At 44.5% G+C, this 12,607-nt stretch overlaps 1 protein-coding gene and 1 pseudogene across 3 annotated transcripts in view; one reads left to right on the top strand and one right to left on the bottom strand.

Moving 5' to 3' along the window:
- Positions 1–917: 917 nt before the first annotated feature.
- The window catches only part of CCDC113 (coiled-coil domain containing 113), a 39,198-nt gene continuing 27,508 nt past the window's right edge, over positions 918–12,607 (top strand). The window contains exons 1-5 of one of the 2 annotated variants that reach the window (XM_030925559.1): positions 929–1,090; positions 3,710–3,836; positions 4,961–5,122; positions 10,608–10,763; positions 12,033–12,113. In XM_030925559.1, the coding sequence (XP_030781419.1) occupies positions 990–1,090; positions 3,710–3,836; positions 4,961–5,122; positions 10,608–10,763; positions 12,033–12,113 (627 nt within the window). In that variant the 5' untranslated portion in view covers positions 929–989. Of the gene's footprint in view, positions 1,091–3,709; positions 3,837–4,960; positions 5,123–10,607; positions 10,764–12,032; positions 12,114–12,607 lie in introns of both variants that reach the window. The other variant, XM_030925560.1, reaches the window with a different exon arrangement.
- Positions 8,155–9,340, bottom strand: LOC104664071 (annotated as a pseudogene). Its single transcript, XR_748202.2, has one exon. The product of XR_748202.2 is annotated as an ATP synthase F(0) complex subunit B1, mitochondrial pseudogene (transcript).

The raw sequence follows: 12,607 nt of genomic DNA, 5'->3' as shown, positions 1-12,607 counted from the left end.
TCTGTCCTCTTTTATCCCGATGGGGAGCAGAGAGCTCCCGTGTTGCCTCCCTGATCCTTATCATGTCTCACATCAGCGTAGAAGTTAACAGCAAGGACTTTGGGTTCCACCGGAGCTTGATTCCATTCTTGAGTGGAATGGAACCTAAGCTACTCCATTCCTTGGTTTTCTGATCTGTAAGATGACGGCAATAATATCAATTGTACCAGATTGTTTTGAGGATTTAAGGAGATGACTACGATGCACACAGTGTGACGCATGATGTTGCTGTCTGCACCCCAGGTTCCAGCGGCTTGTTTAGAGGCTGTTTCACTCATTTAATTGGAAGCTCCTTGAGGATCAGAATGGTCTTTTGCAGACATTCCCCCTAGGATACTAAGGACACAGTAGATATTCAGAAACTATTTAGGGATGTCTCTTGAATGTATACCCATTTTTATCAGCCACTGTTTTCCTTCCAGAAATGCAGGATGTTAATATCTGAGAGGAGCTGCTGTTAGCATGTAGGAAGCCCCAGGTGGTGAACAGAGCAGGGGCCTCCCAGTGGGACAGGCGAAAAAGGACACTGATAAATCGCGTTAATTTTCTGGGCCCCAGTTTCCTTATTGGGAGAATAGAGAGAGTGATAGATACCATTACAAGGTTGTGGCGAAGGTTTTTCATAAACTATGCTTAACACGATGCCAAGGACACAGTAAGTGCTGAGAAACAGCAGCTGCTATTATTACTATCAATTTAACAGTTATTGTTAAAGAAGTGAAACTGAACGCGGTTAGGTGTGCGGTCAAGGCCAGCAAACTGGCTGGGTCCGCACGGAGACAGGCGGGGCAGGGCGGGGAGGGGCCACCGGAAGCCCCACCCCTTTCCTCGCGTCCGGTCGCCCGGGTAACGTGCCGCCGCATCTCCGCGTCGCAGCCGGAGTGACGGTGGCCGCCGGCACCCGGAGCTCCTGGGCACACTGCATTGGCAGGGACGGCTTCGGCAGAGTGATGACTGATGATGAGATCGAGAGCGTCCTCTCCGACTCCCATGAAGGGTCGGAGCAGGAGCTGCCTGTTATCCAGCTGTGCGGGCTGGTGGAGGAGCTCAGGTACCGCGGCCTGCGCCTGGGGGCCGCCCCTCTTCCTCCTGGGCCCTCCTTCCCGGGCAGCCTCGGACCTGGGGACCAGCATGGAGAAGATCCAAGCCCGCACTGAGCACTGGGGAGACTTTGCCTCTGCTCCTGCGTCTCCACCACTACTGAACCAACAAGCTGTTGGTGGAGCTAGAACCGGGTGGTGGGGCGAGGGGGTGGGGCCGGTGGTGGGAAGCCCAGAGGGTAATTGGGGAAGTGAGAGTTTCAGCCGGATGAGTCTCTCTCGTGCCAGACGGTGTGCTTAGCCGATCCACAATTCTACAGCGGCAAGTTGGACCAGGTGACTTCTAAGCCCTTTTCTGATGCTAAGATTCTATGATAAGGCCGGGCACGGTGGCTCACGCCTGTAATTTCAGCACTTTAGGAGGCGAGACGGGCGGATCACTTGAGGTCAGGAGTTCGAGACCAGCCTGGCCAACATGGTGTAACCCCGTCTCTACTAAAGATACAAAAATTAGCCAGGCGTGGTGGCGCGTGCCTGTAATCCCAGCTACTCTGGAGGCTGAGGCAGGAGAATCACTTGAACTTGGGAGGCGGAGGTTGCAGTGAAGCGAGATTGTGCCACTGCACCCCAGCCTGGGCGACAGAGAGAGACTAAGTCTCAAAAAAAAAAAAAAAAAAAAAAAAAAAAAAAAAAAAAAAAAAAAAAGTGATAAAACTAACACGGCAGCAGAATAGAAACCTAGCTATTGAGATGGTTTTAGTATGAGGCAACGTGTGCCTGAACCTGGATATAGGCATGGAGATGGACAGTAAAGAATGACTGGCCCAATTGTCTGCGTTTATTTTGTTTTATTTTAGTTTTGTAGTCTACTTTATATCTACTACTATAGCAAGTAAATTGGATATCAAGATTCCATGATGTAGTTTTGTTGTACAACTTACTGGTCTTGCACAGAATATCCTAGCTCTAGCAGCTGAATAGATGTTACTTCTACACAGCTACAAATACTTTAGGTCAGAACTGAGGTATTATTACTAATAGTTCTCATTTTTGAGTGTTCCTATGTACCATGCATTTTACATATATGATCTTATATGATGACACTGCAACCCTAGGAGGTGGGTAAAGAAACAAAGACACAGAGGTGAAGTCACTTCCCTAGGTTCACACAGTTAGTGGTAGTGCTGGGATTCAAACTCAGGTGTGACTCCACAGACTACACACACCTGGAGCATGATATATGCTGAAAAAGCAAGCTAGTTTGATAGATTGTGTTTTCCATTCTGACTTTTCCACTAGTTTGTTTTGTTTTGTTTTGTTTTTGATATGGAATCTCACTCGCTCTGTCACCCAGGCTAGAGTACAATGGCATGATCTTGGCTTACTGCAACCCCCGCCTCCCGGGTTCAAGTGATTCTTCTGCCTGAGCCCCCGAATAGCTGGGATTACAGGCGCCTGCCACCACACCCAGCTAATTTTTGTACTTTTAGTAGAGATGGGGTTTCACCATGTTGATCAGGCTGATCTCGAACTCCTGACCTCAGGTGATCCACCTGCCTCGGCCTCCCAAAGTGTTGGGATTACAGGTGTGAGCCACCACGTCTGGCCCCACTAATCTTAAAATTCAGCCAAACAGGAATTATTAAAAGTAATTGTAAAAACTGCAGTTACTTTTGTGCCAACGTAATAGATCAATAACACATGAAAACATCAAAGTTGTTCTCTCTCTCTTATATATATATACTTACATATGTGTGTGTAACACACACACACATACACACATAAGAGAAGTTAAGAAGTTAAAAAGGTTATAACCTTGGCATATACAGGATAAACTAGGTATGTTTTTTTTCCTCTGTTCAAAGTTTTCCACAGTTTATGATAAACTTCTGGTTGATACTTTTCATCCATTGGGTGCTGGAAATAAAAGAACTGAAAAACATAAACCAAAGGAAACATCTGAAGATTGTGGTTGTGTGTAACTTCAATAATATAGTAATTCAGGATGGGCACAGTGGCTATTATTGCCTGTAATCTCAGCACTTTGGGAAACCAAAGTGGGAGGATCGCTTTAGGCTAGGAGTTGGCGCCTAGCCTTGATAACATAGCAAGATACCACCTTTACAAAAAATTTTTAAAATTAGCCAGGCATGGCGTTGTGCACCTGTAGTCCTAGCTACTTGGGAGGCTGAGGCAGGAGAGTTGCTTGATCCCAAGAGTTCAAGGTTATAGTTAGTGCAACAGAGTAAGACCCTGTCTCTTAAACAAATTTTAAAAAAAGTATATATATATAATATAGTAATTCAGAAATAATTTCCCAAATGGGTTCAATGATACTTGAAACCTATGACAATTTTCCATGTAATACTAGTGTTCTGAATTTTATGGCTCATTAAACATATTAATAAAAATATCAAATATATAGCACTTACTATGTGTCAGGCACTGTCCCAGAGGCTTTGTCTTCCTTATTGGAACCCTAAAGTTCTATTCTTATACCCATTTTATAGGTGAGGAAACTAAGGCACCAAGAGGTTAAGGGGTCTTGCAGGTCCACTAGTTATTAAACACTAGTTATTTGGGGTTTAAACTCTTATTACTAGAACTTACTCAGGTACCCTGTCTTGCAGCTATGTAAACTCTGCTCTCAAAACTGAGACTGAGATGTTTGAGAAATATTACGCTAAACTGGAGCCCAGGGATCAGCGACCTTCACGATTATCAGAAATTAAAATGTCAGCAGCAGATTATGCACAGGTACACAATGGAGATCTAGAACATTCTTTTATTGTTTGTCCCCTTAAATGCAAGTGGCATTTGTATATCTGCCTTCGGTGTGCCCTCTATGGCCAATTGACCGTGGGACCTTCTTCTCCCTGTTTTACTTTTGATTTTTCTTTGTTCTCTAGGGTTTCTCTTTCAAGTGACTACGAAAGAAATTGGGTTCAGTTAATAGTAGATTGAGTCTCCCAGCATATGTTAGTTTACTTGAAAGAATTTCTTTTGGCTAGGTGCAGTGGCTCAGGCCTGTAATCCCGACGCTTTGGGAGACTAAGGTGGGAGGATCACATGAGACCAGGAGTTCGAGACCTGCCTGGGCAATATTTCTAGACCCCATCTTTACAAAAGAAAATTCTTAAATTAGCCAGATGTAGTGACGTGCACCTGTAGTTTTAGCTACTTGGGAGGCTGAGATGGGAGAATTGCTTGAGCCCCGGAGTTTGAGGCTGCAGTGAGCTATGATCACACTGCTACACTCCAGCCTGGGCAACAGAGCAAGACTCTGTCTCAAAAGAATTTAAAAAAAAATCATTTAAATTAAGAGACTCAACTGTTTACAAGGCCCAGCCAGCCACCTAAATGAGGAAAGTAGGCCTGGCACAGGCCCTTGTCTCAAAGGGGTTGTCTGTGGAGGCTTATCCTTTGAGGGCCAAGCAAACCCATATGTACCCTGGACCACCCACTTCTGACCTTTGCCTTAAATGTGTAGAAAGTCCAAGATGTTTGTTTGTCTGTTTTGCTGAACACAGTCCCCCACGGATGCAGTTTCTTTCCTGTGTTCAGCTCAGGAAGTACCTCTGAGCTTCCCCTGTCTTTGACTTGAATGCTAGTCTATAGCAGGTTCACAGCCTTTCCACCTCAAGACGTTTACCCTTATTTATTTTCACTTCATTGTCAAGCACAGGCCTTTGAAGTATTTAGTGCAGGGGCTTAGGATGACTTGAGAAATAAATGCCAGCTCACGCCTAATATCCAGCATCCTTTTACCGTGAATTTATTCTCCCTGGCTGTCACTCTGGGGAACTTCTAGCAGGTCAGAGGATCATTTCGATGCCTACTAATTCCTCTTTGACATTGGCTTTGTTTCTGTTGGGTTGCAGTTTCGAGGCAGGCGTAGATCCAAATCCCGGACAGGTATGGACCGTGGGGTGGGCCTGACTGTCGACCAAAAACTTGAGCTGGTACAAAAGGAGCTGGAAGACACGAAGGATGACTTACGGCACATGAGGGCAAATGCAGAACGCGACATGCAGCATCACGAGGTACACCTTCCTCCCGGCGCAGCCTGTCCTGCCCGGGCTCCCCACCTCCACCCCATCAAGAGGTATCTAGAGTGGGTTCATGTGATTGTTGGGGCTTTAGAAGAAACACAAGTAGGATGAGGCGAATCCAGGGCCTATCTTCAAGGAACTTACCACCTGCTTGTGGGGATGACACGTTTTTGAACTTTTTTTTTTATGGGAAATTTCAAAAATACACAAATGTAGAGAGGCTAGCACAACAAACCCCTATGTACTCAACACCTGGGTGCAGTGATCATCAACATATGGCCTCTTTTGGTTGATCAACTTTCCCTTCATCTGGCTGGGTTACTAGGAAGTGAATCCTAGTGAATCTCTGTACATATCTCTGTACATATTTCAGTATATATCTTTAATATATGAATTCTTTTAGAAGACATAACCACGATAACCCTAAATGCTCTTAAAATTTTACACTAATTTCTTTCTTTTTTTTTTTTTTGAGATGGAGTCTTGCTCTATTGCCCAGGCTGGAGTGCAGTGGCGTGATCTTGGCTCACTGCAAGCTCTGCCTTCTGGGTTCACGCCATTCTCCTGCCTCAGCCTCCTGAGTAGTTGGGACTACAGGCACCCGCCACCACGCCTGGCTAAGTTTTTTGTATTTTTAGTAGAGAAGAGATTTCATCGTATTAGCCAGGATGGTCTCGATCTCCTGACCTCGTGATCTCCTGCCTTGGCCTCCCAAAGTGCTGGGATTACAGGTGTGAGCCACCGCGCCCAGCCTATAATAATTTCTTAATAATACAACAGGTTTGAGGTTTAAGTCAGTGTATTCGGGTTCTCGAGAGGGACAGAACCAAGAGCATACATGTATATATGAAAGGGAGTTAAGTTAATTAGGGAGAATTGGCTCACGTGATTACAAGGCAAAGTCCCACACAATCGATCGGCTATCTGCAGGCTGGGAAAAGAGAGAAGCCGGTAGTGGCTCAGTCCAAGTCTGAAAGCTTCAAAACCAGGGAAGCCAACAGTGCAATCTTTAGTCTATGGCCGAAGGCCCTTCAACCCCCAGGAAGCCGCTGGTACAAGTCCCAGGGTCTAAAGGCAAAGAACCTGGAGTCTGATGCCCGAGGGCAGGAGGAGCGGAAGGAATTGTCCGGCATAGGAAGAAGAGGGAGAGCCAGAAGACTCAGTACACAAGCTTATCCACCTTCTTCCACCTGCTTTGCTCTAGCTGCTCTGGCAGCCCAACTGGATGGTGCCCACCCACATTGAGGGTGGATCTTCCCCTCCCTGTCCACAGACTTAAATATCAGTCTCTTCTGGCAACACCCTCACAGACACACCCAGAAACAATACTTTCCCAGCCATCTAGGCATCCCTGAATCCAGTCAAGTTGACACCTAATATTAACCATCACAGTCAGTGAATTGAGTGAAAAGTCCCTAGGTCAGCATTTCTTTTTCTTCTGCTTCTTCTTTTTTTTTTTTTTTTTTTTTTTTTTGAGACGGAATCTTGCTCAGTCACCCAGGCTAGAGTGCAGTGGTGTGATCTCATCTCACTGCAAGCTCCACCTCCCAGGTTCATGACATTCTCCTGCCTCAGCCTCCCAAGTAGCTGGGACTACAGGCACCCACCACCATGCCCACCTAATTTTTTTTGTATTTTTAGTAGAGACAGGGTTTCACCGTGTTAGCCAGGATGGTCTCGATCTCCTGACCCCGTGATCCACCCGCCTCAGCCTCCAAAAGTGCTGGGATTACAGGCGTGAGCCATCGTGCCCGGCCCCTAGGTCAGCATTTCTATACGGCACACGTGCCCATGGTTTATGCCCTGTTTTAGACTAATATAGTAGCGTCTCTTAATGAGTCCAATACAGTCAATTTCCTCCAGAGAAGAAACATCACTGTTAATTCGGTTGCCCACAGGATGACGTTGTTAGCTTGCATTTGAGACCCATGTTGTATGAAAAATAGATATTTCTGTTCTATTTCTAAAGTTTTCTATTTTTCTGTTTCCAAATGTGGGCATTCACAGAATCACACTTGTCTCAAGAGGGACCAATCAGTAGACTCATGTCTCTCTCATTGATGCAACCATCTGTATACATCAACTGATCCCTCTCTCCCACCCCTCCTCTCTCTCTTTCCAAACATGCATTGTTGAATTCTAGCAAGTTAAAGGAGGTTGGGATGTGGTAGCATTATCCTGACCTGCTAGGTTGCACAATGTAAGCATCAAGTGCAGAGACAGAGATCAGTATGGGCTAGAGTGGTCAAAAAGAATGTGTTGAGGAGGTAGGGCTTAAAAGGGACTTGGCATGATCTTGAAGAATGATGGCATCTGTTTAAGGCACAGGGAAAGAAAGGCACCCCAGGTAAAGAGAATGACATGGGCAAGGAAGTGGAGGTGGGCACAAGCATGGTGAGCTCATGACATTGAGGAGGCTGGTGTGATTAGAGAAGAGGCTACTTTGGAGGCTGCTTTAGGAAGTCAGGTTGAGTAAGGCCATGATTTCTTGAGAGCCATACCAAGGAGTTTATCTTTGATGTCTTAGAAAGCTGGACCCCACTGAGGATACTTGAGTAGGAGAGCAACGTGTTGAAAGCAGCGTTTCAGGTGGATTGATGTTCTATCATGTAGAGACGATGGGGCTGGGAAGAGGCTGGAGCCTGAGGTCAGCCAGTGAAAATGCTTTTGCTTCTTGGTGCCCAGAAAAAAAGTCTGAACTAGGATGATTTGCAGCCTGGCTCCAGATACCATTCCATTTTATTTTTTATAGTAATGTGTGTGTGTGTAAGTGTTTTCTTATTTCAAGGCAATCTATGTTGTAGAATGTTGAAAAATACAGTTAAGCTAAAAGAACATTTGAAAACATTCACAATTTACCACTCACAGGTAATTTCTGTTGACTTTCCATTTACCTCCTACAGTTTAGATAATTTTCTATGCATATATGAATTTCTTCTAAAAAATAGTATCATGTTATTTTGTAAACTGTATTTTTCAACATCTCTTTTTATGTCAATACACATATTCATTTTTTTTTCTTGTTTCATTCAATTGTCACTTTATTGCAAGATGGTAGAATTAATTGCAAATTTAAACTATAATCTGGTAATCTTTAGTCAGGCAGCAAGTTTTTATAAAGGCAAACTGCTTATTCAGAAGTGATCATGGAACAACTCAAAGGCAGAGTAAGAAGGATGAGAAACATCTGACTGGCCCATAGAGATTTTGTTCTCTTACTATATGAAAAAAAATTTTCATTTTTAGGAGGGGTAAACTATAACTTCAGTAGACATCAATACAGAAAGACTTCGTCAAATAGACTAGTTTCCATTTAGTCTGTCAACTGTTTCTAGCTGTCTCAATTGGGATAGATTCATTTACATAACCGGCTGTGCTTGAGCCTTCTTTGCCAGCAGCTTTAGGTCCGCAATGCACTTGGCAACTGTCTCCTTTTCCTGCTGTGCGGAGATGCTTTGCACCACGTGCTTCTCCACCCAATTTATCATGTGCTCTTGTTCCTTTCGACGCGTCATGTTCTGCACAGCTATATGATAGTCCAGGCGACTCTTTACTTCCTTATATACTCTATATAGTTGTTCCCGGTAAGTAACCTCCAAAGCCATAGCAATGTTATTCCTTTGCACAACAAAAAGGTAATGGCGCTTCTGAGTCAGTGCCTGCTGCGACTTCTCCATATCAATTGCATTCTGGATTTGCTGGATGGAAGCCTGCTTCACCTCTTCTAGTTGGGCAAGTTTTTGCTCATTGAGTTTATCAGCAAATTCTGCAACAGAAGGACCATATTTTTTAATTCCATAGACCATTATCCCTATTAATGACATGGCAGTGAAGGTCTCTGCGCTAATCACATATATTTCTTTGGATAAAGCATACAAGATAAGCCCAGTTCCGAGCACATAGGGTCCTGTTACACCAGTTTTAGGATAAAGAAACTGGAAGAATTCCTCAGGGATCAGACCATAGCGAACTTTTCCTCCATATTCAGGAAGAGGTGGTACAGGGGCAAGGTGTGGCTGCCCTGTATGGAAGGTCCTTGTTGCCTGCAATACTCCTGGACTGAGGAAGGCTGCATTCTTCAGAGACGGGGCCACTGTGGAGGTGGTGGAAAGTACCACCCGGGACAGCATGGTCAGCGAAGGCGCAGGTAGCAATCTTAGAGTCCCTGTGACCCCGACAGGAGAACCTGTCAGGGCAGGAGCAAGATGGCCGCTCCCACATATTCATTTTATAAAAACTTTTTTTTTTTTATTTTTAAGAGATGGGGCCTCACTGCATTGCTCAGGCTGGGGTGCAGTGGCCATTCACAGTCACAATCATAGCACACTACAGCCTCGAACTTCTGGCCTCCAGCAATCCTCTTGCCTCAGCCTCCTGAGCAGCTGGGACTACGGGCACCATACCTGACTTTATAATATCTTCTTTATTTTTTTCCATTTTCCCCCCCAAATACTCAGGCTTGGAAGTATAATGTCTTTTTTTTATAACAGAAATATAATAAGAGTGCCTCTTTATTTCCCCACTAATCCATCTCTGTAGATGTAACTGTGGTTCATGTTTTGATATATATCCTTACAGATATTTTTAATGGATAAATAGTTTCAAATATGGAAATACATATTTAGATAGATACCTTGGCCAGGCATGGTGGCTCATGCCTGTAGTACCAGCTCTTTGGGAGGCCGAGGTGGGCGGATCACCTGAGGTCAGGAGTTCAAGACCAGCCTGGCCAACTTGGTGAAACCCTTCTCTACTAAAAATACAAAATTCAGCTAAGAGACACCACCCGCATGGTGGTGGATGCCTGTAGTCCCAGCTACTCAGGAGGCCGAGGTAGGAGAATTGCTTGAACCCGGGAGGCGGAGGTTGCAGTGAGCTGAGATTGTGTCACTGCACTCCAACCTGGGCAACAGAGGGAGACTCTGTCTCAAAAAAAAAAAAAAAGGCCAGATGCGGTAGCTTACGCCTGTAATCCCAGCAATTTGGGAGGCCGAGGCGGGTGGATCACAAGGTCAGGAGATCATGACCATCCTGGCTAACACAGTGAAACCCCATCTCCACTAAAAATACAAAAATTTAGCCAGGCGTGGTGGCAGGTGCCTGTAGTCCCAGCTACTCGGAAGGCTGAGGCAGGAGAATGGCGTGAACCCGGGAGGCAAAGGTCGCAGTGAGCCGAGATTGTGCCACTGCACTCCAGCCTGGGAGACAGAGCGAGACTCCATCTGAAAAAAAAAAAAAAAAAGATAGATACCTAACATCTGTTTTTGTTTGCTCTCTTTTTATGGATTCTATTTTTCAAAGAATGCTTTTAACTAATAACATTGAATAGTCAAGTTTGTATCTTAAGGATATGTTCCTAAGACTGAGAAGAAACATATTTCGGGACACCAAGAGGCCTGGGAACTTAGGTTTTCTTAGAGGACACATCCTTGAAGATTGCTGGAAACATTCTTCTCTCTTTGTGCTGATCCCCCAGGCGATCATTGAGGAGGCTGAAATTCGATGGAATGAAGTTGCGAGAGCAGTGCATGAGTTTGAAAAAGATATTCTAAAAGCCATATCCAAGAAGAAAGGGAGTATTTTGGCCACTCAGAAAGTGATGAAATACATAGAGGACGTGAACCGCCGGAGGGTGAGTTGGCAGACGGAGCTTAAAAAGGGAAAAAACATTCTTGCAGGGATGTTATAGAAATCATCCATGTGAAGCAGCCTAGCTCCATTTGGTCCACCATAAATGTTGCCCACATATGCAGATTTTCTTTGCATCCCTGAAAGTGTATGTGTATATGCATGTTTTAAAATGTGTTTATGGCTGGGCGCAGTGGCTTACGCCTGTAATCCCAGCACTTTGGGAGGCTGAGGCAGGCGGATCATTGGAGCTGGAGGACCAGCCTGGCCAACATGGTGAAACCCTATCTGTACCAAAAATACAAAATTTAGCTGGGTGAGGTGGTGTGTGCCTGTAATTCCAGCTGCTTGAGAGGCTGAGGCAGGAGAATCGCTTGAACCTGGGAGGCAGAGGTTGCGGTGAGCCGAGATCATGCCACTATACTCTAGCCTGGGCAACAGAGCAAGACTCCATCTCAGAAAAAATAAATGAATGAATGAATGAATGCATGCATGTTTATCAAGGTTAACACCAGCCAGGCAGGATGTATATTAACAGTACCTCAGATTGATTTCTATTTTTCTTGAGAAAGGTATGAGACTGGTCTGGTCCAGCCTGTCTAGAGAGATGACTTGTGGAGTAGGACAGGTAAATCTCTTCTTCAAATTTTTAAAAAAACCTTTTAAAAAATTGTTATAGAGATGGGGTCTCACTGTGTTGCCCAGGCTGGTCTTGAACTCTTGGGCTCCAGCAGTCCACCTGCCTTGGCCTCCCAAAGTGCTGGGATTACAGGTGAATCTAAAGCTCTTTGAGATCCTTTGTTATCAGGAGATAGACCTTGGGCTGTTATGAGAAAAAAGGAGAATTTGGGGGGTAACCTTCATTTCCAGAGATTTTACAATATGTCAAGCTTTAGATCCTGGAGACAAGGTAGGGTTACTAACCCTAACATGTTAAGAGTAATAAAAATTATGTAAACTACCATGGGAATACAAGACCAAAAATCGTAAGATCATTTTGTCAGGAAAGACCCCTACAGTAGCATATACCCAAATAATCTTGACTTTGAAAGCAATGTAAAATTTGCATATTGCAAAACCAATGTCCTCTGCTTCTTGGTCATGAAATATCATACTAGCCCCAGCTTAAGTAGAAATACAAGGACCTGAAATAAGTGACAGAATGTTAGGGGTCAAGGTTTGGTTTACAGCCCCAGAATCATCCACTTTTCAAACCAATGGGAAAAAGGAGAGAAATGGATTAAATGCATTAAAATATGCCTTTATGTTTTAGGATAATATGAAGGAGAAATTACGTTTGAAAAATGTTTCTCTCAAAGTTCAGAGGAAAAAAATGCTTTCACAATTGAGGCAGGTATGTGGTCCTTTCTCTCTCTCTCTGTTTCTTTTTAAGGTTACCGTGGTAGGCTGAATAAGGTTCCCACCCCCACTCCAAAATGTCCATATCCTAATCCCTGGAATCTGTGAATACATTAACTTACATGGCAAAAAGGATTTTGCAGATGTGATTAATTTAGGATCTTGAGATGGGGAGATGGTCTTGAATTACCTGGGTGGGCCCTATATAATCTCCCTCCTTATCAGTGGGAAGCAGGAGGGTGGGAGAAGCTATGATAACAGAAGCAGAGATCAGAGTGATGAGCTTTCATGCTAGGGAGAAGGGGCCAGGAATCGAGGACTGCAGACAGCCTCTAGAAGCTGGAAATGACAAGGAAACAGATTCTCCCTTAGAGCCTTGGGAAGAAATGCAGCCCTGCTGAGATCCTGATTTGAGCCTCCCAACCCGTTTCAGACTCCTGACCTCCAGAACTATAAGATAATAAATTTGCATTAAAGCCACCAGGTTTG

This window comes from Rhinopithecus roxellana, chromosome 20, assembly GCF_007565055.1.
Source record: "Rhinopithecus roxellana isolate Shanxi Qingling chromosome 20, ASM756505v1, whole genome shotgun sequence".
Classification (NCBI taxonomy): domain Eukaryota; kingdom Metazoa; phylum Chordata; class Mammalia; order Primates; family Cercopithecidae; genus Rhinopithecus; species Rhinopithecus roxellana.
This window is presented reverse-complemented; position numbering and strand designations above follow the sequence as displayed.